Below are 27460 nucleotides of genomic sequence, written 5' to 3'. Positions count from 1 at the left end.
GATAAATACATATTTGCTGGAGTGTTCACCCTGGTGGTATCAAGCAGTTATGCTGGTGGTACTTTGTGGATTTTTGGAAAACAGAAATAACAGTGTGTAATGGCTCCTTGTCAGCAGCTGAAGTGCAGGATGTGGCCTCCCTATATTTAGCCTCTGCTGCTACACCCATCTGTATTAAGAAGACATCCCGGAAGTGTTAATGTAGGTGATTGAGCTGCAAACTTCGAAGACTGGAGAACCGCTTCATTCTTCAAAGCTTTATAATTCTTGTGGAAGGAGTAAGCATAATTCCACAACAGGGACTTGTTTTTCAGAAAGCTACAACCTTGTACGCCTTCAAATATTCCAACTATTGGTGTTTTACACCAGAATATTCACAATGTGATACATTTTGAAGTGTCCTGAATGTTGAGTGATGCCGTGTTGAACTAATAAGTCAGAACTAGAAAGCAGAGAATGTCTTCTCTTCTGAAGTGACAGCCCAGTGAAGAAAAATACTTGACAGGGAAATGTCAATTTTTGTAAATCCTCCAATTACAGTTTGTACAATTGCGATAGCCTTAGTTTCAGCCCAGCAAAACTCATCTCCTAACAAACCTACACACTGCTCAGCCTGCATTTCACGGCCAAGAGACCATGCTTTGCTCAATCGGAGACTAAAGCGGTCCAGGCGGTTAAGGCACAAGGACTGAATATGATGAAAAGCATTTGCTTTTTTCTCCTCCCTTCCCCCCAATCCCTTCTTCTGTGTATTATATTTTGCCATTTTCTCAGAATATAGGAGTTCTTCAGAAGATGGGAGTTTCGATGCTTTAACGAACGCAGAACCCTCCTTGAATCACACAGCGTTTGTTCGGAGAGACCCAGTTTGTGCTGTGGCAGCAGGAATTGCTTCTGTGTGAACAGCAAACCAACCACACAGAGGAGCAGGACTGCACAACCGTCTTGTGACCAGCATAACTTCCCACAGCTATCAGCCGCACACTGAAGGGCTGCTGAGGTTTCCAAAATTCACCTTTTGCCAGTAGTTCTACAAGGTATGCTTGGAGCTGTTAGCACACAGGATCAAAAGCTCACGAGAAACCTGCCTAATTATTTCTCTGACGCCTTGCAGCCACTGCAAATTAACCCATTAACAGGCATCTTTAACGAAGGCAAATAACATTCTTTTCTGTAAGCTTTCATGTGTTCAGTGAAGACTCTAAGGACTTTGGGAACCATCAGCGGACGGGCTCTGGCACTAAGCCCCCGATCCATGAAAACATATAACCCAGGCACTTCGTTCTCCGTTCTGCAGAGCAAAGCCCTCACCCCAGCCGAGAGCGCAGGCCCGCGCACCGCCGCCATTTTGTGGCGGCCGCTGAACACCTCCCCCAGCCCCGCCCCGCTCCGCGGCCTGAGCGCCCGGCAGGGTGAGCCGCGCGTCTTGGGGGCGATTTGTGGCGACGGGACGGAGTCTGTGGGTGCGGGAGGTGCTCCGCAGCCTTGGGCCTCGCGTGGTTCGGCTGCGGGGCGGGCCGGGCGGCGGCGTGGGTCGCTGGGGCGCTGGGTCGGGCGGCGGCGTGGGTGAGCCCCGTGCCCCGATCAGCGCGGCTGCACGTGTTTGCGCTGGCACTGCAGCTCTATGCGCTGCCTTCTTCCTTTCTGGAAGAAGCGTGATAGTAGCCGTGCGTGGCTCCGGGCTGCCGGAGGAACTCGCGGTGAGACGCTGTGTCCGGGAGCTGGCGTAGCTGTGAGGTTGTCTGCTGCGTGAGGGAACTGGGGATTGTATGTGTGTGGAGTGTGCTTCCCCTGTACTTCGCACTGGTGAGCTGTGCTCAGTTTTAGGCTCCTCACTACAACAAAGGCACGGAGGCCCTGCAGAGGGGTGTCCAGAGAAGGGCAGTGGAGCTGTGAGGGGTCTGGAGCTCAAGTCCTTCTTGGAGCGGCTGAGGGAACTGGGATTGTTCAGTCTGGAGAAGAGGAGGCTTAGGGGAGGCCTCATTGCTCTCTGTAATTGCCTGAAGGGAGGCTGTGGTGAGGTGGGGGTCGGGCTCTTATCCCAGGTAACAGCGGTAAGATGGGAGGGAATGGCCTCAAGTTGGGCCAGGGGATGTTCAGGTTGGATATTAGGAAAAAATCTCCAAAAGAGTGGCAGTGCAGTGGCACAGGCTGCTCAGGGAGGCGGTGGACTCACCATCCTTGGGGGTGTTCAAGAGCTGTGTCTGTGGCACTGAGGGGCGTGGATAGTGGGCATGGTGGGGATGGGTTGGTGCTTGGTCTGGGTGATCTTAGTGATCTTTTCCAGCCTTTGTGTTTCTCTGGTAAGAGATCTGTGTAAATGAAAGCATGAGAGCATTTATTTTTGAGAGCAAAGCCATAATTTCTACTTCAAACTGAAAGCAGCAGCAGCTGTGGCTGCTCCCATTGGTTCACAGATGTGCTCAGACAAGCCGCTAGCTGCAGTTAGCCAGACCCCAGAGGCTAGCAGGCAGTCCTTTTTAAAAATTATTTTTATATAACAATATACGAGCAGATTACTTGCCTGGAAAAACAAAGTAAATAACTTCCAACTTTAACTGACTATGTTTTGATTAAAAAGCTCTCTTGATAGTCTACATAAACCATACAGTTTGACAACTTTGCAGAGATGAAAGCAGAGCCTTACCATTGTATGTTTTGCTGCGATTGCACAGAAAGGCCTAAAAGCATTCCCTCTCTTCTGTAAACTTAGTTTTGCCAGAGCTGGCCGTGCCAAATGCAGTATGGATACTGCAGAGAGGCTGAGATGTGGGTCTCAGGCAGGTGCTCCTTGCATGAGGTAATTGCCTTTGGCTTTTTCAGTTCTTTGGAGCCTTCTCCCCTCCCAGCAACCAGCTCTTAAATTTGTCCTCGCTGTTCCCACGTCTCTCTCCTTGATATTGCTGCCCGTTGTGCTCCAAGTGTGTGCTGTGATACCAGCACAGGTGTTCCCTCACGTGCTTTGTAGGTACTGCTGGAGGTGCACTCTGGTAACTGTGCAGCAGTAGGGTGCAAGCTTATCGTTTATCCCTCTCCACCCCTTTGCATGTTATTAAACCTCTTACATCTGAGCTGCTAAAAGAAATACGTTGCTGTTGCTCCAGAAGAGCATTCTAATGAGTTCTTTGTATGGGTGGATTTGTGCATTTATGAAGATGTCTCATGTGGCCATTTGGATTCTTTGTGCGTCTTTCTAGTATAGATTGAGGTGTGGGATTGGCATTTCTGTAAGCAACAACACCCATTTAGAGCTCTTTGCAGAGGAACAGAAAGCAGGTTAGAGGTCTGCTGGGGGCATTCTCTTTTCTGCCCCTTGGAAAGAGTAGTAAGCACCTGAAAGCAGAACTGTTCCCAGTGTGCTGCTGGCTGTATCCTACCGGAGAAGGCAGGAGGAGCTGTGCAGGGCCCATGAGGTTATGGTGCTGGCTGACTCTTATGTCTCTCTCCTCTTGAACAGGACCATGCCCAAGAAGAGAGGGAAGCATGCTGAGATGGGGATGGAAATGCAGGTGCAGTCCAAACGAGCAAAGGTAGAAACAGATTGTTCACCATCAGTCATGGATTTTGAGAGCCCAGAAAGCCTCTTTGCAAGCCTGATCTCTCCCATCAAACCAGAGGTGTTTTTCAAGGAGTACTGGGAAGAAAAGCCACTGCTTGTTCAGAGAAACAATCCCCTACTGGCTGCTTACTACCAGTCCCTCTTCCAGCTGTCGGATCTGAAGGAGCTGTGCAGCCAAGGGCTGTACTATGGGCGTGATATAAATATCTGCAGATGTGTGAATGGAAAAAAGAAGGTTTTAAATAAAGAAGGCAAAGTGAATTATGCACAGCTGAAGAAGGACTTTGACCAGAAGAAGGCAACCATGCAGTTCCATCAGCCTCAGAGGTTTAAGGTTGGGTCGTTTCATGGGTTTAAGTAAAACTAATACGTGTTTTGTAATGCAGTGTGTTTTGCTTTGAGGCACGCTGGACAGAGCTTTGTCTCTGCCCCCACATGGTCCAGGTGAAGGAGCTGACATTGGTGGCCTGCTGAAACCCATATATGAGCTGTATTAATTAAAACATGGTTTATAATTTTGCACAGCCCTTCGAGTTTCAGTGCAGCAAGAAAAAAATCTGAGTTACTCTGTAAAATTAAGTATTCCTTTTTAAGCATTTGCTTTGTCACATAAAAATTCGAACAGGTCTGAATGCATAATGTTGATGATTATTTATCACTGTCTGCTTTAGTTTTTGTCCCATTGTTCTCATGTGCAAATAGAGCATTTATACCAGTTTAATGGAGGGTAAGGTGTAAAATAATGTAATAAATTTGCAGGGCACCACAGTTCTTTCCAATGAATTGGCTTTGAATTGTACCATGGGTTTGTACCTCAATTTTGGCGATTGTCCTCTTTTGTTCTTTTCGATGCTCCTTCAATCAGAAGCATTCAGAATGAGACAGTGGTGTCTGCACAGTTGTGTCAAGGACTCAGGTGTTTATGCTTGGATTTAAGTAGTTCTTTTCTGTCCCATGGTGTCTGCAATTTAATGAAGAAGCATTCTGTAAGGACAGGAATGTACAGCTCTTAACTCCTGAAAAGACTGCTATTTTGGTGCCTTGATTTTGCCTAGCTAAAGCTAGCAGATGAATTAAAGATCTAGCTATTAGAGGGTTTCGCGGTGTTATGGTGATGGTGTTTGTAATTGCTGCCTGTGTTAGCACAGATCAGTGGTAATGGGGGGAAGGTGAAGTCTTCTCAGCACACTGGAGCATCTGTTATGTTGCACCTCACTAGCTTTGTGCTTTGAATGTTTTTAGAAGCATCTCTTGACATGCATCTGTTAAATTTTAATGTATATCTTCAGTTGTGGAGGAGCAAAGTAGTTCTAACAGATTGAAAGTTAGCAAAGGTGCTGGCTTTGAACATCTCTAAATCTGTGGCTTATTCCACGTACAAATAACCTGATACTTATGCTGCAGTATATCTAAGGCATATAAAAAATAACATGTCAGAAAGGCTTTATCTCCTTGACTGTGTACCTGCAAAGTGTTGCAATTGGAATCACTGCAAAGAAGTCTCTAACCTTTGTGTGGTCTCTCTGGTAGCAGCTAGTATAAGGCAAGTCATGCATATGTTTCTTGTATTAAGATGTTTTGTTGTCCATGGGATGGTGGTTGGTGTCTTTCTCTCTGTGCTTAGCCCTGTCAATCCTTCCCAGCCTCAGTGTCCCAGTTGGTTCTTCCCTAGAGGAACCCGAGTAGCCAGAGAGGCTGTGGGCTGGGCGGCAGCCAGGCTGGCTGAGCTGTCCAGTAGTAACATGTCCTTTTCTTTTTGCAGGAGGAGCTGTGGAAGATTCAAGAGAAGCTGGAGTGCTACTTTGGGTCTCTGGTTGGATCAAATGTCTATATTACTCCACAGGGGTCCCAGGGCCTTCCCCCTCACTATGATGATGTCGAGGTAGGGCAGCATGACATTGTCTGTGGGACTGTACATGGGGTTTTGCTAGTGGTAGGAGTACTGTCTCTGTGTTGTTTTTCTTCCCCTCTCTCATAAAGTAATGTCTTACAGAAAAATGTTTTTCCACTGAGAAGTTATAATTACACGTGTTTCTTTATGGTTGTTTTTTTTCCCCCTCTCTACTTTTACTGGCTGGGTACTGAGGTGTCCAATGGCAGTCCAATAAAGCGTGCTTCTAAAAGAAACATTCAAATCACCAACGCATTAAAAAAGCAATTCTTGAAGTTGGGCTGTGGTACCATTTTTTTTTCCACATTAAATACGTGCGTTTCATTTTTCTTTAGCAACTGTAGAACCTGCAGATTCTGATGTATGTCATCAGCACCCATAGCTCACAGCACCCCAAGGTGTTTTGGGTGCTCTGGGTGTCAGTCATTGGTAATAAGATCTCTACCACCTAACATTCTAAATATCTGTGTGGTAGATGCTACTTTGAAGTTAGTTGTCTAACACTTTTTGAAGTAATTTGGGAGAAATGGGGATTTCCATGTGCCTATATTAGGTAGGATAAAGCAGATCTTACTTCCCGAGTTTTCTTCCCATTGTCTCTAAACGAGGCGTAAAAAATACTTCGGATATAAATTTCTGCATTGTAGACATCTACGGATTCCTCAGGAGAGGAATCCTGCTCCCTGTGCTGTGGGTAGCTGAGAGCAGAGCAGGTGAAATACGTTTCTTCTGTTGTCAGAGAAGCGCCCAAGTGTTTGCTTTCTGTCTCTGGGTTCTGGCGTGGTTCCACAGACGTTCTGAGCAAGATGATGCCTTAACGCTTCCGATGAGCTGAATGCATGGGGGGAAGCAAGGCTTCATTGTGCATTTGGATTTATGGTCCTTTGCAGGTGTTCATCCTCCAGCTGGAAGGCGAGAAGCATTGGCGGCTCTATAAACCAACGGTGCACTTAGCTCGGGAGTATAACGTGGAATCAGAAGATAGGATTGGGAATCCCACACATGAATTTGTATTAAAGGTATTATAATCGAACTGCTTTAACTGGGCTGAACTGTGAGGAAAGTAGTTATATTTAAAATGATTCTCTTCTAGAAGACAGTATTCTGAATTCTTACAGTTGCAAAACTGTGGGGAAGGATTGGTGCACAAAACACTACGAGCATGAGAAATGTGATAGCTGTCTAATTTATCTTTTTCCCAAGGCATTGCTTGCTTTAGGATTTAAACAGTGGACCAAGAAGCAGTTCTTTCTGGAAATTCTCTAATACTTCTTCAGTTATGAGCCAGGGTACCAGGCACATGTTGTAGAGTTCCATGTAGAAAATACGTTGGTTTTAAGCATGGTTAAGAAGTGTTTTGTGCTGGTGCGTGCTGTCTGTGAGCAGTCAGGCCGGTCCATTTGTGCACTAGTACACTTTGCCAAAGTTCTGTCGCTGTTCTGGTGAATATATTACATATATTATACCTGACTGATAAACAGAAGCACAAACTAAAAGACTATATTGACTTCTTCCATTGTTTTTTTGCTTTTTCCAAACCTGAAAATCACGTGCTTGGCTGTGTCTTGTTATTTGGACTTAAAAAGAGTGTTTCATGAGGGCTAATGAATACAGCCTTTCTGATGGCAGGATATCTGGTACTTCTCCTGTTGTGGTTTATGTAGTTGTACTTCAGAAGGGGGTTACTTACCCAGCAGACCGTGCTGCTCTGTTTCAGAAGCCTCCTTACTTTCCCTACCTTGTGTCCTATCAACAGGGCCTGTGTGGACAAGGTCCCTCCTCATTCCTGTGTTCTGACTTACCTGTGGAAGTAGCTACTGTCCAAACAGTGTTCTACGTTGTAATGGTGCTGACCTTACTGGCTATGCAATCTGACAGTGGTTTTCAGTTGTCAGGAAGTATTGCTTGATGCAAAGCCTAGTGAATTACAGTTCCTTTTTTTTCTTTCCATAATACGTTGGGCTGGACTTCAGTGCCTGTGATTTTTATGGAATAATATTGCACTCCACAGGCCATGCATATAGTTAGTACAGTGCAAATACTGGCCTCTGGCCGTGAAAAGGCCTTAAAAATGTTCCAGGTTTGTGTTTGGTGTTCATTTCCCACGCCTCTTGTTCTTCTAAGTGTCCCCTGTTAGATTTTGGTTGTCCGTGTGACACTTTTTGACAGGGATGTATAGACCAGTATTTCTTCCCTCAACCTCTTGGGTAGAATATTTCCCTTCTTTCTTGCACTTCTGCCTGCTGTTCACGGGCAGTTCAGAACAAACTGGTCGGAGACTGTACTGGAGATCTCTCTTTCTCTCAGTAGCTGAGTGTGTGTGGGAGCATGCTGGTTTGTGCCTCCAGTCCCTGAGTGCACCTGGTCTTGGTGACCCTTCAGCAGGCTGTGGACACCGCTGGCTTCTTACTGACATCAGGCACAGAGCTGGTTGGTAGCCGGCCATCCCTCAGGTGGTTTCCCATTTACTTTGCTGATATCCCCTCCTGTGTTTGCCCCTCCTTTATCTGGTTAAGGAGTAAGAAGAAGCTGAAGTGCTCAGAACCTCATTGTGTCTCTTGGGAGCTGCTCTGTCCTGTCCTTCTCTGTCTCTTGCAACCCAAAGTGCTCGTTCTACTTGATGAGCATTTTGCCTGCCGGTTCATTGCTTCATGCTGATGAGACTACCAAGCAGATGAGATAAATAGTAGTCACACTTTGCAGTGGGGGCTGCTCTGAGCAGTGGTGATTTCTGTTTCTTTTGATGGGATCACATTTAAGGAAGGGTGAAATTAAAATGGAATCAAATTTCACTATTGTTGCTTCGTGACTTCTCTCCTTGACTGTGCTGTGCAGCTCTTTAGATGTTTGTAGGGGAAACTGTGGGTAACTGATAGTTCCTTGCTGGAGGCAATGTGGCGTGCTGCACGCTTCTCTTACCTTGGCTGTATCTGCCTGGGGATTTAATTTAGATAAGTGAGAAGAAAGTTAGGGAGGGGGGGAGGTTGTACTTGGTATTTTTAAGTGCTACAACTGAAAATTTAAGACAGCAGTATTGCAGCAGCTTACAGTCCATACAGAATATGTGTCCTTTCTTGTGGAACGCCAGCCTTCTACTTGGTTGAGGTCTGCTCTGCTAGCTCACTGTGCTTTCAGCAGGTTCCTCTCAGCTGCTGTTCAGACCCAGTTATGCAGCTGAGTGGGATTGTGTGTGCTCTTTACCCTTGAAGGCTTGCTTTGTGTTTTCAGACAGGTGTACTGTAAATACTAACAGTAAATTGGAAAGTCCAGACTTTCTGGCATAGAGTGCTCAGTTACTAAAATGTACAATGGAGTATCTCCCTATTTTGTGATTAAACAAACAAAACCAAACCATGTTGTCTATCTGTCTGCTTAGAGAGTATTTTCTTTGTTTGGATAACGGTGCAGTAAGGTTTGACCATGAGCCCTCAATATATCAATTCTTTTTCTTGCAGCCAGGTGACCTACTGTACTTCCCAAGAGGGACAATTCACCAAGCTGACACACCTCCTGGGATACCTTACTCTACACACGTGACCATCAGTACCTACCAAAACAAGTAATTCCTCCTTACTCTTTCTTCTTGTGTCGCTCTTCTGAAAATGGTTTTCGTCTTCCAGGCAATGTGTGTGAATGGTACGGACCTGAAGCCCACCTTTCAAGGAAGTATAAAATGAACTGTAATGAACTCTGCTGAGCTCTTTTCTGTGTTTGTTCCATTCAGCCCTTGTATCTTTTGTTTGTCTGTGAGGTAATGCATGGATAGGGTATGGCATTTCCTTGTAGAAATACAGCGGAATGGAATATGTGTGTGTGCCCCACTGTCACCTATGTACCCTGCTGTTAGTGGCAAAACCTAGGCCAGCATTCAGGTAGCTGTAATTGCAGTTGTGGAGATTGGAGGAAACAGAGGAGGGAAACACTTCCTTGTAAACAGGGCCGCTTCAAGCTTTTTATTCGGGAAACTCAGTGGCGTATTAATTGGCTACTTTATTGTTTGTCATCAACAGGCTTTAATGTGGAAGGTAATATTACAGCAGGAAGCTCACTGTCATGTTTAAAAATCTCTCAGCAGTGGCTGAAGTTGGCATTCATTTCATAATCCAGAGAGAGAGTCAAGAGTTGCTCCTTTCATCTCCTTCACTCCCATGTTTCATAGTCACCCACGCCTGTTCTGATGGTCTTGCTGCACATTCTTTCTTTGCTTTTGTTTTCTGCTTATCTGTGTTTTTCATCTCCTACCCCATGCATGCAAGTCAGATTTCCTTTGACGTGCATGCAGTGCTTGTGCCCACTGAAACCTTTTCATCACACAGGGAAATGCTGCAACCCACTCAGCTGTGCTCATGTGCTGGGTTTGAAGCCATTGGCCTGAGTTAGGAATCGGGAGTGATTTCTGTTGGCCCCGCATAGGATGGAACAAGTTTTGGCATGTTCTAGATGGTTCTAAGATGCGTTTCTAACCAGGGGGTGTACCATTCTGTAAGGCCGGGATGTCAGTGCTGCTGGTAGCTCTTAACACGGGCAGTTCTCCACATTGGAGTGAGGTTAAGGTGAAGCTGTGTGAGTCCATCATCAAAAATGGGTTCTATTGATCTTAATTTACTCTCTTGTGCTGAGAAGGCAAAGAGTTACTTTCGGTGAACACCGATGGCTGCTGCAGTGTGTTTGACTTCCTTTATTCTCTAGGTGGCAGTGTTAGCGCTGAGCTGCTTTGGCTGTGTTTGAAGGCACACCCGAGCTGAAGTCCTGTTCCACCTCCCGTCCCCTGTCCTTTTCTGGGACACCACCTTCCTGGGTTGGCCCGGTGCTTTTCTCATCCCCGGTGCAGCAAACTGTATAGACAGGAGAGTGACACCAGGAGAAGTGTGCTTTGGTCTGCCGATGGAAGTGGGTTTGCTGTATTAAGTATTGGTGTGCAGGAGTGGTCCAGGGTGTGCAGAACAGGTTTTGTCCGGTGTGATCCACACAGAGTTGTTGTGTGTCAGGTAGTGTTGGACAGACATGTTCTTTATAACAGGGTTGCTGGAGACCTGACAGCCTTATGTGGGGGTAAGGGCAGTTCCTCAGTACTTCCTCAGCACTTCCAGTGCTGATGAAATGGCACCTTGAGGAATTTCAGGCGGAGTCCAAAGGGGCAGCACTGCGTGCTGGGTTGAGGTTTGTCCAGGCCAGACCCCTGCCTGAGGCAGGAAGACAATTATGTGATGGCATTTGTTATAAGCAGGGCAATTTGTCACAGTAGTGGGTACCAGAAGATAGTTACTGATGTGGGAATTTGGTGGAAGAGGAGGGGAGCAGTAAGAAGTATAAGATGTCTCACTGTTCTTTGAGGGTGAGGTAGGGAGAGGCCACAGGTGGACAGGACAGCATTTTTTGCACGAGGGCATACCTTATCCTGATGAGATTGACTCAGGCTACATGAAGAAGGTGCATGTGGGAATCCTCCTTCCTTTCCTCTGCCTCACTGCAGCTGAGGAATGGAAACATGAAGAGCAAAAGCCAGATTTTGGGAATGTATTCAGCCTTAGAATGGGGATCTAACACACGCAAAAGATCCGTAGCTACAAGGTGACTGTTAGGTATCTAGATATGTTTAAAATCTCTGTAGAGGTATATTAGGGTCTTCTTCCTGTGATCATAAGTTTGTAGCAAATCTAAAAATGGATCTGTGTTGAAGTTGATAGCCCTGGACACGTTTCTTGCAGCAGCAGAAGTGCGTGCTTCAAAAGCATGTTAAATGATACTTCACAACACACATAAAGTATGCCTGTTTCACTTCAATGCAGCCATTCTAGTAATTATTGTTTTCTTCTTCCTGTCCTGCAGCTCCTGGGGAGACTTCTTATTGGATGCAATTCCTGGCCTTGTATTCAGTACTGCAAAAGAGGATGTGGCCTTGCGGACAAGCATCCCAAGGAAACTGCTTATGGTAAGTAAGCAGGTCTGAGGGAAAAGCAGTGCATCCAGCAGGAACTTCAGCACAGAGGCAAGCGTGGGTCCTGCTGGTCTGCTCTGAGAGCTCAGTGCAAAGGCGCTGTCTTGTCTAGCAGCAAAACAACTTCTTTTGAAGACTTCAGGGTGACTGGAGGTTTGGTCCAGCTGAAGCGTTGCCCAGTTTGTTGCAGTTCCTTTCTTCAGTATCACAGTGGCCTTGTGTGGCTCACTTCCTTCTCAAAGGAGTGCTTTTTGCTTTGGAGCTGTCAGATAGGCATAGTTTCCACCAGGTCTAGCTTTTGGAAAGTTAATGGAGCTGTATATTGCTGTGTGTGTCCCTTTTAGGGTAGTCTGGTTGTGCTGCTGATCAGCTCATCAGTGTGAAGAAGGAACAGGTCTCTCTTTCAGGTACACTGGCAGGCCCTTCAGCATTGTGGGCAGCCCCACAGTGAGGAGAACTGAGCTTCAGCTTTGATGTGTGAGCAGTTTATGTGGAACGTGTGAAAGAAACAAAACTTGTTTTGGGAGAAAATAATTGTTACCTTTTGGGTGGTCCTCTTCTATCTTTTCAGATTGTTACTTCATCACTGTGCGTCTTTTTCTTCAGGATAGTCTCTGTTTACCTTGAATTCATGTCAGAGGAACTCTATGTGCATCTTTAGCAGGTGGATATAGCAGACTCAACAAAAAAACTGAGTAGCATTCTGAGAATGCTTGCGGACCGTCTGGAAAACACCGGAGAACTGAGATCGTCTGACATGAGGAAGGATTTCATTATGAACCGTTTGCCACCTTGCTTGGGATGTGATTCTGACTCTTTAACTCCAGGTGAGTTTTGGGTTTTATACCGATTCCTTTTGCTGATGTGATAGCAGAGCTGTTGCTAACTCTGCCCATAATGATTTCGGTGTTTGAAGGTAGGCAAAGATTGCGGTGTAGTGTGAGCTTTGTGTTTGAGACAGACGGTGAGAACACAACAAATAATCTAGATACAAGAGAATGGCTGGGAGAGTGGGGCACAGAAGGGTCAGTCTGCACCATTTGTATGGTTTCCTTCCTTTCTAATTTCTTTTTCAGGTGGAAAAGTGCCAAAATTAGACAGCAAAATCAGACTGCAGTTCAGGGATCATGCTGTAATTACAGTGGAGCCAGATCAAGAGAATTCTGTAAGTATAACCCCTGTGTCACCCTTCTGTGGGTCAGGCTGTGGGTGTGTTGGCATGGTGCGAGAGTTCTCACTCTGTTGTACTGGTCTGTCTCAAAGGGTCATGCAGGTATGGCTTGGTTGGGTACTGCGTCCTGTTGGGAACTGGGAGGAGATCATGAGGTTGTCAAGCAGCACCATGGCACCTTCTTGCCTTCTGCGGGAGACTACAGAACTAAATGTAGTCTGTGTTCTGCACAGCAGGTGCATGGTTTTTATCTAAAGTCAGATGGGGCAGATCATTACAGTGTAACTGTTTCCTTCCTGCTGTCTCTTAGGATGAAATTCGCAAGGAAATGGTGTATGTCTATCATTCCTTAAAGAACCGGAGAGAAACTCACATGATGGGGACAGAAGATGACGATACCGGTAGCGAAGAAGGTGCAGCACAGGTTTGTTCCTGACCTAAACATGCAAAAGCTACATTGCCATGTTGGGTTTTGCTGTACAATTCTTATCTGTGCCCTTAGTTTATGCCCTAGGTGACAGAGCTATTGGCTTATCCCAAAGTGTTTCTTACTTTTGTGTCCTTCGGTACATCCTGAAGGTGTGTTTATCCCACTTTGATCTGGCTGCATTCAGCATGCCCTGGGATGTGCAGCAGCTGTACCCTTTCAGCAGTTACAGCAAGGAGTTCTGCCTGGTAGTTAGTGAATTTTTGAAGTGTATTTTGCTGGACCTGTCAAGCAAACTGGTAGCAGAGGTCTTACACAGGCACTTGCACAACACATTGCATGACCTAGAATGTATCTTCCTGTCCTTCGTGTCTCCAGCCAGAGTAAGATAGCCCCTTCAACAACCCTTGGTTAGGGGTAGGCTTCTTCAGTTACGATGACACACACCCTAGGTCTCCCTGCCTCAGTAAGGGGTGCTGGAACAGGTAGGCATACCCTTCACGTTAGAAGATATTTCAACTGTATTTCCATTGATTAAGAAGACTGCCAGGGTGATGCTGACCTCCTGCAGGATGCAATCAGAAATCCCCACGTGAAGGGGGAAACGAATGCTGCTGGTCAGCACCTACGTCCTGCCCTCCTGTTTGTTAGAATAAAATGCTGCTGCACGTAGCTGAACTAAGTGGCGGCTTTTCCCCATTTTTCCCCCTCTCAGCAAACTCCTCATGGACTGCGCTTTCCTCTGTCATATCTGGATGCACTGAAGCAGATTTGGAGTGGCAGCACTGTCAGTGTGAAAGAGCTCAAACTTACCTCAGCTGAAGAGAAGGAAAACCTGGCGTTAGCACTGTGGACCGAATGTCTAATAGAAGTTTTTTAATGCTTCTGTGAGTTAGTTCCTTATGGAAGCTCTTAAGAGAAAGGTTTACTAATTCATTTTATTTTTTTGCATCCAACCTTAGTTTGTACTGCCAATGGTGTGTTGCAATATAAATACACTTTGCTACTGTCTGCTGCTCAGTGTTCTTCTGGCTCCCTTACTGCTGTGGGTAAGTGGGTGTCTCAGCAACAGGTGAGCTGCTCCGCAATGATGAGCAGAACAGCTCATCTTGCCTTTAATTGCCACATTAGTGCTACTCCTTGAAAAAAGATCTTCACATCTCTTGAGTGGATTCTGATGGGAGTATTGCAGATATTTGGATGCTGTAAGATCCACATTTAACGAGCAACCCAACATAGCAGCATTGTTAATGAATATACACCCTTATTATTTCCCTTTTTTGGCCATTTGAAAATAAATGCTTTACAGGCATGTACTTGGTATCTGCTAGCAAAGAAGAAACCGACAAGCAAAAGATTCCTCCTCAAAATTTTTATACAATTAAAATATACATGCTTGGCATTTTACATGGAAGATCTCTGAAGTACAAAGGCCTGATTTGCTTGGTTATGAAGCACTGGGACAACATCCCACGTGATTTAGGTGCTCTTGGCCTGAAAGACCAGAACCCTTCCAACCAGGCTTTGAAATCGCATACGGAAGGCGTCACATGGAGAATGCTCGATATACTGATTTACATTAAAAAAGCAGGACAAGTGCTTTAGTTGTAGAAATATATACATACATCTGGAGTTCCGTAACAGCAGATTTATGATAATTTTAGAATGCAAAATAGTAAGTGCAAGTACACAGGTATTTTTTCATTTTTAAATAGTACGCTATAGAACTCAATTTCGTACAAAAATAGACATCCATATATTTTATTTCTGTGGCAAACAGGGTTGTGTGTTTCTATTTAAGGTCAAATCCTGTTTAAGTGCACGGGAATGCTTAATGCTTTTGGAAACTACAATTCCCTAGCTCAACTCCTTAAATAGAAACACGCACCCCGAATAAACAAATAAGGAAAGAAAATATGACCTATTCAATGAAGTAGGTTCATTTAGTGACACAGAAATTCAATGGAGATAGTGGTGAGCTGAGGACCACCACTTCAGGTGTTAGCAGCCCTACAGGTAGCTGCAGTTCTTCCTCTGTGTCAGTCCTGCAGGAGGAAGACGTTCTTTTTCAAGCCTGTACCAACTGCAGTGCAGTAAGGGACCGTGCTCTACCTACCGTAAGTGAGGGCTGGTAGGATGGTTGCATCTTGCTGACATTGAGGAAACTGCCAGCACATTGGGCTGGTCATCACCGGTCTAACGACTCCTCATCCTTTGGGCTAAGAGGGACACAGCGATGAGCCTGAGTGACTTTTAAATGCAGTTATGGTGTTCCTGACACAAAGCAGGGCAGAATGCTGGCTGCTAGCACCTGGTGAGTTATCTTCTGAAGGAAGACGTGGATTTAAGACCAAATTACATTGTATTAAATTAGTCTATATACATGACAACAAAACACAGCTAGAGCAAAATCATTACTGCTCTAAATTCAGTAAATCTTTTAGAAATCTGACCTGACCCAGGATAGCTTATACTCTGGATAGATGCACCTATGCCTACAAGTTAAAGGTGATCTTCAGGGATAACTCACAACTTCATGGGCTGGAAACAGCCCACGGGTCTGCAAAAGCAATTCCTTAAACTCAGGAATTTGGTATTGCTGAAACAAGTAAGACCAGGGCCCACCTGTAACACCAGGGAGGTAACAGGCTGTCTCTATCGCCCCATTTCATGCACTGAGCTGGGAGTTCCAGTTCAAATTTGTCTTTTGAACAAAATAAATTGCACTTTAGCAAGAGGTACGGATTGAGATTCAGTTTCACTTTGAGCCTCAACTTTTTCTCTTGGGCCACAGAAGTCCAACTCAGCCTCTTTCAAGAACATGAGTGCACTCGCTGAAGAATGAGCTTTCGTTTTGTGAGAGAAAGGAAATATCAATATTTCTGAAGGGCCTTTCCTACGTTATCCCTTGCAGTTCATATCCCACAAAGCTTCTGTTTAGCCTTCTGCATTTACTTTAATACTTCAGATGAAGAATAACATTAACCTTCATAGGAGTGGCCTCCGAAGAATCAGCTCATAGTTCAGTCCCTGGGGAAAGACATGAGCTCGACCTCACATCCTCCAGGTCTGTGCAAATTCAGCTGGTTGAGGAGTTGGTGCTTTGAGTGAAGGAAGACAGAGGATTTACTGCATAAGGTTCCAGTGGTGCGTGACTTCAGTAGTAGCTTTCTTTTTCTTCCAGGCGTTCATGAACCACGTAAGGCCCATCTCTGTGGTGGGTTTTACTCACAGGATTTCAATATCCCATTTTTGTGAACGTTTGTCCTCTTCTGGCTCATTCATAACGATGTGATTCTTGTCATAGTAATTTCCTCCTTAAAAACAAAACCAACACTTGAAGGCAAACAATTTCAAAACAAACGCTGAGAATCTCAACAGAATCTTTAAAAAGTGTGACTAAGTAGGGAAATGGGCTGAGAGACAGAAATTCGGTGAGGGTTGGGGCAGTGTTTGCACTTCTACCGCTGTTTGTCTCCTTCAAACTCATTTGTCAGCTGAAGCCCTGAGGAGCTCTGTTAGTTCAGAAGCAGAGTCCCCAGTGTACGTCTGTGCACAGAAGAACGACTGCTAAAGGCATTTTGCTTCAGCCCATCCTCTGCTCTCACTGTGTGGGTGGATTTTTAACTTACGTATTGCTACAGTGAAAACACACAGCATGACAGATCTGGGGGATTATTTAGTGTTGAATACCCACTTCAACCCCAGAATTACTAAGTAAGTCCTTAAAATTTTTCTCTTTGGAATACACGTAGCATAGAAGTAACGGTGCCTTTTTATCATGCCAGAAATAAAAATTCACTGAAAGAAATTTGTGCTCTAAGGAGCAAACAAATGGTACTCCCCACTCTCGCTTTGACATAGAATCATGGAATGGCCTGGGTTGAAAAGGACCACAATGATCATGTAGTTTCAACCCCCTGCTATGTGCAGGGTCGCCAACCAGCAGACCAGGCTGCCCAGAGCCACATTCAGCCTTTCCTTGAATGCCTCCAGGGATGGGGCATCCACAACCTCCTTGGGCAACCTGTTCCAGTGCGTCACCACCCTCTGGGTGACAAACTTCCTCCTAATATCTAACCTAAACCTCCCCTGTCCTATTCCCCCTTGTCCTATCACTATCCACCCTTGTAAACAGCTGTTCCCTCTCCTGCTTATATGCTCCCTTCAAGTACTGGAAGGCCACAGTGAGGTTTCCCCTGAGCCTTCTCTTCTCCAAGCTAAACAAGCCCAGTTCCCTCAACACATCCCTGCACAACATCAGGCTGTGCAGTAACCCAGGCAGCACAGCTTTCTGATACTGTAAGAACTGCCAGCAGTACTGGCTTTTGGGATTTCTCTTCACAAGTGGTTCTGCCATAGTTGGTCAGCAGGACAAGGACTTAAGCAACAGGAGTTTTAACAAGTCTGAAAACACGAGGAGTGATTATTTCTCTTGCTGAGGCACATCTATTCTCTGGTTTGGTTTTCCCTCCCTATTTTGTCTTCTATAACACCATTTCTTGCTCTTAGCACTACTTGTATAAACCTCCGGGATCAAAGAGTGAGGCTCTCCATAGACTGCTTCTTGTCCCACTGCCAAGCAGTTGAATATAAAACTGTTGAGACGGAGGGGATTCAGTACTTAGATACAAATGAGCAGCAATATTGCATTTAGAACATGTGAGTGTGTTGGTCTTTTTTTCTTTTGTTCGGCTTTGTTTTTTAAATACCTTTAATATCAAGCACCAGTTGGTCACTGAGGTATGAACTGATGGTCCCATCCTCATTGAGTCTCCACTTCTGCCTCTCCTTCCCATGTTCTGCCCAGAGCGCGACTTTGGCCCCTGGCACATCTCTGCCACCAATAACATCCAGACAGGCATCATTAACCTGAGAAGCAAGAAGACAAGTGAGATCTGGCCACCACAAAGCCTTGTTTTTGTGTCTGACTTGTTTCTATTTCGGGCACTGAGAGTACTACAGTAACCACTGCGGCAATGAAGCTAGGAGCAGATAATTTAGCAGTTGACACTTTGCTTGATCACAGAAAGTCTTCATGTATTCCCTTTCAGAGAACTCCCTAATTCTTCAAAGGTAATGCAACTTTCTGGAAAGTGAGTTTCAAGAAAACCAGGTTCCCACTTTCAGGAACATCAGTGCCAGATGTGGAAAGCTGTCCATCCAGCTTTCCAAAGCAGACAGAGCAAATCTGTCCATACACAGTAGGAATATGTGGGCTATGGCAGTTTGGTTCAAGGTGCACAGGAAAGACCAAAAGTGATCCTGATGTTAATGGGGAAATCTACAGAGTGAAGCGTGTTCTTGTGGAAATCCAGGTGAAGTAACACAGCCCAGCACCTGGAAACTCACCTTGGATTTGAAGAGCCCACGACAGTAGTGCCAGATTTGGGTATCCCTGCCGCTGTAGGGAGACACGCACACCGATGTCGCTCTTACGTCTGCCAGACTCCCAGCTACTGTCAGGTATTTGCCTTGGGCCCGGTTCCTGATCCGGAGGTATACTGCTGGCTGAAATGGTGTGAAGGAACAGAATCATATCACACAGACTGCAAAAGCTGATGGGAGAATGTCTCCATCTTACATCAGCTTTCTAAAGTGTTGCATTCCCAGTTCCAGATGATGATGTTAAATACTATTTTTTTTTTAGTTGAAGTGAATGTGCGTGTAAGACAGAACTAAATGTTTCTCACATACAAACGGACAGCTGTAAGCAGCAATGGCAGAGAGGGTATACTTTAATGTATTTATCTCTATAGAACTAATCCCTGTGATATGCAAATGCCTTTAGTTCACATTTCTTTCACTCCAAGGCCAGTAAATGGGCTATAATTCACAAGCTTTTCATTTTCTGAATACAGAACTTGCTGAGTTGCATATCCAGCAAGTTCAACACCATTAACTGGAATATGTGGCACAGAAGTTTCACCTTTGCTCTTGAACGTGCACAGAAAATGGTACTCAGCTGGCATCACTGCTTACACAGCTTACTCAGAAAATAAGGCTGCTCTGTAGGGCTACTACTGGGATTGAGTTTTTCCTCCATTATACGCTGATTTTGGAGCAAATAAAGGAAAGTGAGCAATTGAAGGGCAGCTCCCTCCAGCTACCAATTTGGGAACAGTTTTTCTTCTAGGAGTTTTGAACCTCCTTTTTTCCATAATAGATCAAATCCTGTGTTAAGAGACAATAAAGCCTCTCTCCTACCAAGCATCCATAACAAATGTGTATTGATAAATATACTGTATAGTTGTTCTTTATGAGGAAGAGACCTTACAAAGTCACTGAGTTAAGCTGCTGTCTTAAATCTTATCTTGAGACGTGAGTTTCAAGTGTTCAGATTTCTCTTGCACTACCTATTGCACCAGCAGACCTGACACAGAGGGGAGGAGGAAGCATAAAGCGCTGCAGGTTTGTAGAGTTATTCCAGTCTTAAAAAAACCCATATGCCACAGAAATGTGAGGCACAATGGGCTGACTGCACAAAACTCAAAGAAGCTTTCAGTCTGCAGGATTTAAAATAAAAACAAGCTCCAAATGCCCGAATCTCCAGCAAAATACACCAGATACTACTTAGACTGTTACTCACTGTTGCAATATAGAAAGGGATGCTACCAAACACAAAAGCTCTTCGTATTTGTGGCTTTAGAGAGAATTCTATTTTTAAGATTGGCACATATTATTTGCACTGTTATTTGCAAAAACAGCACCAAAGTGGGATCCTTTGCTGGTTACCTCTTCCACAGAACTCGAGGGAATTGTAAGCTTCCTAGACTAATAAATCATTTTAAAAAATTCCCTTCCTTTTCCAGTGGGGAAAGCATATAAAGCAAACCTATTGCTGAAGACGATCACGTTGTTGGCTGCAACACATCCCCACTTGAATCTATTATTTAAAAATAAAGCAGCATTTGTCACTAAGTGTAGACAAGCTATTCTGTGAGCAGCAGAACCAATGGAAACTCTTCCAGTGGAGTTGCCGTTCACATTCCCTCCCGGTCTCCCTGCCCTCCTCCCCTCTCCCAGGATGTCACCCTCCCACAAATGTGTGTGGCTGGGATCACAAACAGTGGAGCTCACCTGTGTTATTACCTGATGCACCTTGGAAAGGCAGAGAATGTGACACTGACATTACTTGGGGTGAGATAGGGAGAGAAAACCTGGTGGGACAGTGTAAACTTTTCCCTTCTTTTGGAAGTCCAGGCTACAGCACAGAATAACTTGTCCTTGCCTCCATTTATGTTAATTGCATAAGAATTGTTTTTCTCATTTCTATATGGCGAACGTAAAAATAGAGCATCTAGAGAACATGCTAATGGCTGGCTCCGAGAAGCAAGGAATTATTTCCCTTTAGGAGCCTAATATAGATCTCAGTAACTGCCAGTGGAAGAATTTTCTGCTTCAGTAACCTCTCAGTATGTCCTTCTGGCTGTCATCATCTGGCCTGATTGAAGGAGTACTACGTGCAGCGTTATACTTGGGTTAGTTTACACTAAACCCAGTCTAAAACAAGTTGTCCTCACAGACTCTTACAGTACCTGCTTCACTGGACGAAGGGAGCCTATTACTTTCCAGCCACTGTATTCATTCCAGTTGGAAATTTCACCGGGCTCCAACAGAATCTGCTTTCCTAAAAAATTACATCCTTCATATGCAATCCACCTGGATGCAGAAAGCAGAACACAGAAGACTGCACGTTAACTACAGCAAAGCTAAATTGCAGGCTTACGTTCAGGACTGTGCTCTGGAAAGCCCCCACACCTCCCCACGGCAGGGACACCATCAAAGCTGTATTACTGTGCTCCAGGACAGCACTCATTTTAGCGGTTTGATTGTTTTGTCTAAATTAAGATGCTTTTTCTTAGCTCAAACTCAGAAGTTCCCCCCAAGCTTTTCCCACAGATTTGAGAATCTCTGCATGAACCCAGATGGGAATAATGCTGGCTGCAGTGAGCAAGCATTAGGAAATTAGGAAGCCACAGGGCTGTGCTTTCTTTTTTAACAGCTAAAGCTATTTCACTTATCTAGAATACAAAAATACGTAACAGATATTTACTTCAAACCCCATAAATTGCTGTAACAGACTTTACTGCAGTGAATGTATCTGAATGTGAACGTGGCTGAAACCTTTAACACAGAGTTCAAGGAGCAGCACATACAGATCCCTTGTTATCTGGACATCTGCTCAGTAGTTGCTGTGTAGCTGCTTACAAAAGCGGCCTCAGGATCACAGATCAGCTTTGTTCCAATCAATAGGACATTGTTGTACAGACAGCGAACCTAAATGTTTGACTCATTAACTCATCTGAACACAAAGCAAATACTGGTTTCCCCAGTTACCTGTTTTACAAAGTCAGCTGCCAAGAACAAGAGGGATGGCTGCACACTTTGTTTCAAGTCAGCAAGAAAATATCCACAAGCAGTGCTTACAGCACCTGCAGTGCACTTTCCCCCTTCTGAATGTCTGGGGGAGCAGACAAACGGCCTTGACTGGAAGGAACTCCAATGGAGCTGAAATGGTCCAACGGCGTCGTGTCCCTTAGTGAGGTTCTATCACTGTTTTTTCAAATAATGGTTATTCGGAGCAGCACTGACAATCACTGCAGGTTCTTTATACTCACAACACATTTCTGTCTTTTTTCTTGTGATGCTTTCTGTGAAGGCACTGAACATCTGCTTATAACGCTTTTCTTGGAACACCGAACAGTCTCATATGAAACTGGTTTATGTTGCCAAAGCATGTGCTTATGCTGGCACATATCTGGTGACACAGACAAAACTCATCAGGGCTTTCATGCAGGCGGCAGCCCCCACGCCACACCACCTTTCTCAGACCCTGCAGCACCACGGCCCCCTTCACCAAAGCCCATCCCAGATTCGTGCTTTCTCTCACTGAGGTGGCACAGCAGCAAGAAGCCGTCACGTATACATAAATCTTACTTTGTCATTTGTCTAAGGCTGACAGTAGCCTTTGGGGCAAGGAGCCCAAAACCCCTCTAAATCCTCCTTCCTGAGCTTACAGATAAGGCAGTGTTCTAGGACATCCCATAGACTTCCTGCAATCCCATCACACCCTTAGTCTTATAGCTACCTATCTGCAGGGAAGGATTAGGACAGGCCGTGGAGTTCTACTTCCTGGGGAACATCACAGGGAGCTCAGAGGAAGTCCAGCCAGGCAAGTATTTATTCTGCCCCAACTCTCTGCAGGGATGGAAACAGCTCATCCGGCTGTGAAGCTCAGAAATGAACTGGAAGATGGGGAAAGGGCTGGAACATTTCACGTACTTTCACGTGCTTTTTTACTGTGCAGTCCCAAAGCCCTCACCCTTCTTTAACAATCAACTCCATGGACAAAGCCATTAATTTCCACAGCTGCACACCTGTTGAGAAGGCAGGGACAGCTTATACAAAGACATTCTCCTGTATGATACACTATAGACTGTAACACCTCTACAGAAGTATTTCCCAACTGGAATAAGTCAGGTGTTACTCCCAATGACAGCCTTTCCTCCTCTACACCAGCACCCAGGAATGTGTATGTGTTGTTTTCAGTCTCAAACTGCAGCTACTTGCCACCATCATGGGGAGTTCTCAAGTCACCTCATATCGAGGTGGAAGTCGACCTCTTCTCCTACCTAACAGTGATAGGACAAGAGGGAATAGCCTCAGGTTGTGCCAGGGGAGGTTCAGGTTGGAAATTAGGAACCATTTCTTCTCAGAAGGAGCGGTGAGGCAGCGGCACAGGCTGCCCATGGAGGTGGTGGAGTCACCGTCCCGGGAGGTGTTCAGGAAACGTCTGGATGTGGCACTGAGGGACATAGGTAGTGGGCATGGTGGGGATGGGTTGGGGGTCAGACTGGGTGCTGTAAAAGGCATCTCCCAACCTTAGTGATAGTACAATTCAAAAGCAACAACAGCAGATGATTACTCTGGAAGCGTGTGCTGGATTAGGCTCAGGCTCTGTACCAATCTCTAAGTATCAGAGGAGTGCTCAAGCAGTGTTATCACAGATACCTGTAGAAGAGTTTTGACTTTAGGTGGCAACCAGACTTGATGCATTTGAAAAATTCATCATAAAAATCATAACAGAGGTGTACGTAAGCAGCAAACAGTCCACATTAGTTTGCTGCCCAATTAGCTCAAATTTCGCACTGTTTCTTCTGTATCCAGTAAGACCTCTCAAGAAAATCACAGCCTTGTGTATGTGAATGCCATGAGAGGGGTGGGAAAAGGGTTAAAAACGCACAGAGGAAATGCGTGTCATATTTGAAGGACAGTGCTTTCCAGTCAGCTCAGTTACAAGACCCAGCAAGTTCTCTGTTCCTGTTGTTGAAGTGCAGCCCTGAAACTTGGCTGAGACAGAGCGCTCGGGAGCTTCTCCAGAAGGTGAAAGGGAGAGATGGGAAAGAGGTTGGAAGAGCATTCCTGCAGACTTAAGATGGTTTTCACAGAAGAGCCTTAGGTGTTTGTTCCCAGTCACAGGGGGGTTAAACAAACAGCAGAAGCAAATTACTGCTCCAGCTGTCCCATCCGCCTGGAGCTGCTCTCACAACTCACTGCCTCTGCGGCAGCTGAACAGCACGCCAAGCTCCACCGAGCCACTGCAGTGGCTCACAATAAATCACTGCAGTTTGCAGCTGGCATTTTACAGCCTGTTAACAAAGGCAGTTCGAGTTTGCTCTACCTGTGAGTCAGGAATTTACTGATTTACTTTTGGCTCCTATCTTGAACAACCTGCTCTACTGTTTGTTGATGCATGGGGATAGAGGGGTGGTTCTTTCAGGGACAAAACGCATCCTCTGCCCAGAGCTCTTGTTCATTCTGCATCTCGGTACAAAGGGTGGATTCAACAACATTTTAGGATTTCGAAATGTCTCAAAAGTTAGAATCTAAAATGCATCGTATGAAAAAAGGCAACAGTTGTTAGGAAACACACGCTTAGAATTAGTTCCCCCCAAATAACAAGGATATTTCTCCCATACTTACAATCCGCTTCTCACCCATACAGACTGAGCGTAAAAATGAAGGTCTTCATTCAGAACGGAGTTGACGGGTTCACTGAAGTGCAGTTCTCTGCCCTTGCAGGACTCCAGTGCAAACAGACTGAGGGAGGGCTCAGCAAAAACCTGGTGAGGAGGGGGAGAAAGCAACGTTATACTCAGAGCAGTCTAACTTCAGTTGCTAAGCATGATGCACGCATTTTACCACTCCGGTTTCATTTCCACTTGCCTTGGTGTTAGATCAGGCTCCCTCGGCAAATGGAGAAGCAAAGAAAGAAAAAGTGCACCTCCCAACAAAGCAGACGTGCCTGAAACATGGTGGATTTATCAGTGGCACTGTCATCAAAGTATATTCCCCACTGACGCAAGGCAGAGAATGAGCCACTTAGAGATGCAGAGAGGCCTTTGTTTGCATTTGAAAAATCTCTCTGTGATCTGGTCAGTATCATCAGGCTCTTGGTTGCTGTTCAAAAATCCTGTTTATTTACTGCTGGGACAGGTTACAGCAGTTCTCAGGGCGATCTGCAGATTGCTACCAAAGCAACGAGGCAAATCACGAGACTGTTGTGTGCGGATTGCCATTAGCTATTTGGTGGTTTCTTCATCTCAGGGATATGAAAACTGAAAAATGTTAAAAACAACAGAACTGGAAAGTTTTCCATGTTTCTACAGACATTCCTATTTTTCTTCTGAAAACCTTGAAAAAAATAACATTATTAGTAGAGACATCAATCTCATGTAGAATTGCAGTGTTCACTTCTGCCTTTCTCTACAGCAGAGAGACTTTCTTACGAAAGTAAATAAGAAGATCGGCTTGCATAACTGCAATCCAGCTGCAAGATCAGCAGAAAAGCAGGGGGAAACTCATTTAAACATAAAAAGTCTATGTCTTAGAATCACAGAATCGCCAAGTTTGGAAAAGATCTCCAAGTTCATCTAATCCAACAACCCATCCATTACCAATACTTCCCCACTAAACCATGTCCAAATGTTTCCTGAACACCTCCATAGATGGTGACTTCACCACCTCCAGCCTGTGCCACTGCCTCACCACGCTTTTGGAGAAGAAATTTTTCCTAACATCCAACCCTGAACCTCCCCTGGCCCAACTTGAGGCCATTCCTTCTCATCCTATTGCTGTTACCTGGGAGAAGAGACCAACTCCGACCTCACCACAACTTCCTTGCAGGCAGTTCTAGGGAGCTGTAAGATCTCCCCTGAGCCTCCTCTTCTCCAGACTGAACAATCCCAGCTCCCTCAGCCGGTCCCCATAAGACCTGTGCTCCAGATCCCTCACAGCTTCATTGCCCTTCTCTGGACACACTCCAGGACCTCCATGTCTTTCCTGTAGTGAGGGGCCCAAAACTGAACACAGTACATGAGGTGAGGCCTCACCAGAGCTGAGTACAGGAGGACGATCACTTCCCTGCTCCTGTTGGCAACTTACACAAGCCAGGATGCCATTGGACTTCTTGGATACATGAGCAGTGGCACCGCTGGCTAATGTTTAGCCAAGCATCTTCATACAAGGAACACTCAAATGGTTTTTTCGGCATTTTAAACTTGAAATCATAAGCACTTTTTTGCAATTTATATCCTCATGCATTTGATAAAGGTCTGACTGCTTCAATCAGCAGCCTTTTTCTTCGAAGACATCACCTTGTGATATCCAGCTCACTGCAACAGGCAGAATTTCTTCTGTAGCAAAGGTATGGCCTCAGGTGGAATGAATGAAAAAAAAAAACATTGAATTATACTTTATAATTAAGAGAACATAACTTTCATGTTTGAAGAAGCACGTGCATTTGAGTGAAGTATCTGAAGAGCTTAGTTGTGATTCAGCTCTTACAAACTTACTGGCGCTGACTCAGTGCACTTGGTATGTAGGTGGTTGATCAAATCCTGCCTCAGAGAAATTGCTTTCCTCCACTGACCACTGCAGACAATGTGAGTCATGCTACACTGTGGACAGGGCACTGGATAGATAATTTTAAAGATGGGTTTGATATCATTCCCCTGGCAAGATTTTTTTTTAAGTTACACTCCTACAAAACTAATGCTACACACAAAGCAGGAAGAGATTAAAACTCATCACTGTCTTTATTTTGGAATGTCTGTTCTTCCCATCAGCCTTCTGGTGGATGAGGTATGTTTTATGGCTTACTTTGCAATCTAGAACAAGAGATCGAGTGCAGGTAGCTACTTCTCAGGTTGCTTTGCTGAGCAAGGCATTGATATCACACTCCAGCCTGCAGAAAGCCTACTCCTTTGGCACTGGTTTTCACCTGAGTGGAGACCAAAAGCCACGTGCAGAATTGGTCCAAAAGGGAGAGTTTTCTCAAATGCATCAGAAGGCATAAGAAGCACCACGTGGCATCCTTGTTGCTAGACACTGCTACCAAAGCCTACATGTATCTTGCTTTTGCAGTATCCAATATATTAAGGACAGGGCTGCTGTGCTGGACAGAACAGTCATGTGATCGAGCATTATCCATTTATAAATCAAGCACCTGAACAGCAAATGGGTGGAGTCCATTAAAATGACTGCACATGGCTGAGATAATTGGAACTTTAATGGCCACGTGAAAGCCATCAGGTTTTTCAGAATCCCAGTCTGTTGGTACGCAGCAGACGTTGCATCTGAGACACACTGGGAACTGATCACATGGATTGATGCCACTCTGTCCAGTGAGACCTAGAAGGACTTCACTGATCTTGGCGCAGACGTGAAGTACAGAAACAGAAAACATGCTGCTGTCTCAAGCACTGAAGCTGTCATGCTTCCATAACCATATATAGAGCAATGCTCTGGTTACTCACTTTATATATGCTATTTTACACCATCGGCTGGCAGCAGTGACTTGGCCTGGCTTTCCTCTCTGATTTTGTTTTCTTAGCTCCATGGAAACCATCAACAGTAAAAAAAAAAAAACATCAAAAAAAAGTTTTAAGACTATGCTACTTCACTTCTCACAGAGACATTTTGCTTGTTGCCCTTCTTTGAAGGATGCTGAGGTGCATTTTAACTCATTTTCAGGCTGAAGAGCCGTCAGTGATAAGTGAATGCGAGATTGTCAGGACCAGCTTACTCCACTAAGGCCAAATCCTGGACCAGAGAAGAACGAGGCTCTCCGAGGGCCAGAGGAAGGGCAGCTGGAGTCAACAAGATACAAGAGGAGACAAACAGACAACCTTAGGACATTACTTAAGTGCACCCCAGTCCCAGATTTTGAAAGATGAGATAAAGGCATCTACATTAACCCACCACTGGCAAGTCATTCCCATGTCTAGGTTACATTAGCTTCTTTTCACAGTTATTTCAAGGAAAATATCCGAAATGCCATTCTCTGGTCAAAGGTTGCCAACTGCAAGAATGACAATGCACTAAAGAATTCATTTAATCTGATCTTGTGTATTAAGGAACTAACTGCCTTGCTTAAGCCAACACCAATAAAGTTTTGAAGGTTTTGTTTC

At 45.0% G+C, this 27460-nt stretch overlaps 2 protein-coding genes across 11 annotated transcripts in view; one reads left to right on the top strand and one right to left on the bottom strand.

Moving 5' to 3' along the window:
* Positions 1–896: 896 nt before the first annotated feature.
* On the top strand, positions 897–27460 carry MINA (MYC induced nuclear antigen). Of its 7 annotated transcripts, none has more exons than XM_046940093.1 (10): positions 897–1037; positions 3458–3893; positions 5322–5441; positions 6341–6469; positions 8906–9009; positions 11280–11382; positions 12050–12215; positions 12465–12553; positions 12870–12983; positions 13702–14002. In XM_046940093.1, the coding sequence occupies exons 2-10, from the start codon at positions 3462–3464 to the stop codon at positions 13864–13866; spliced, it is 1422 nt and encodes a 473-aa protein (XP_046796049.1). In that variant the 5' UTR covers positions 897–1037; positions 3458–3461; the 3' UTR covers positions 13867–14002. The 7 variants fall into 7 exon arrangements, with proteins under 7 accessions (XP_046796049.1, XP_046796055.1, XP_046796045.1 ...); XM_046940099.1 differs by lacking the exons at positions 897–1037; positions 13702–14002 and adding exons at positions 1379–1412; positions 27024–27460; XM_046940089.1 differs by lacking the exons at positions 897–1037; positions 13702–14002 and adding exons at positions 1379–1737; positions 27024–27460.
* The window catches only part of CRYBG3 (crystallin beta-gamma domain containing 3), a 92401-nt gene continuing 79284 nt past the window's right edge, over positions 14344–27460 (bottom strand). For all 4 annotated transcript variants that reach the window (XM_046912683.1, XM_025144510.3, XM_046912684.1 and 1 more), the window contains 5 exons: positions 23973–24112; positions 20525–20648; positions 18339–18497; positions 17699–17858; positions 14344–16303 (listed from right to left, as the gene is read on the bottom strand). In XM_046912683.1, coding sequence (XP_046768639.1) covers positions 16215–16303; positions 17699–17858; positions 18339–18497; positions 20525–20648; positions 23973–24112 — 672 coding nt within the window. In that variant the 3' untranslated portion in view covers positions 14344–16214. The remainder of the gene's footprint in view (positions 16304–17698; positions 17859–18338; positions 18498–20524; positions 20649–23972; positions 24113–27460) is intronic.

The sequence above is a fragment of the Gallus gallus genome, chromosome 1 (genome assembly GCF_016699485.2).
Source record: "Gallus gallus isolate bGalGal1 chromosome 1, bGalGal1.mat.broiler.GRCg7b, whole genome shotgun sequence".
Classification (NCBI taxonomy): Eukaryota; Metazoa; Chordata; class Aves; order Galliformes; family Phasianidae; genus Gallus; species Gallus gallus.
This window is presented reverse-complemented; position numbering and strand designations above follow the sequence as displayed.

Bases quoted from the DNA above. Each gene is read 5' to 3' on its own strand.
- MINA (XM_046940084.1), top strand. From the start codon at position 1,625: ATGCGCTGCCTTCTTCCTTTCTGGAAGAAGCGTGATAGTAGCCGTGCG. The intron at 5,442-6,340 runs GTAGGGCAGCAT...GGTCCTTTGCAG, and splicing joins CTCACTATGATGATGTCGAG to GTGTTCATCCTCCAGCTGGA. The intron at 12,216-12,464 runs GTGAGTTTTGGG...TTTCTTTTTCAG, and splicing joins TTCTGACTCTTTAACTCCAG to GTGGAAAAGTGCCAAAATTA.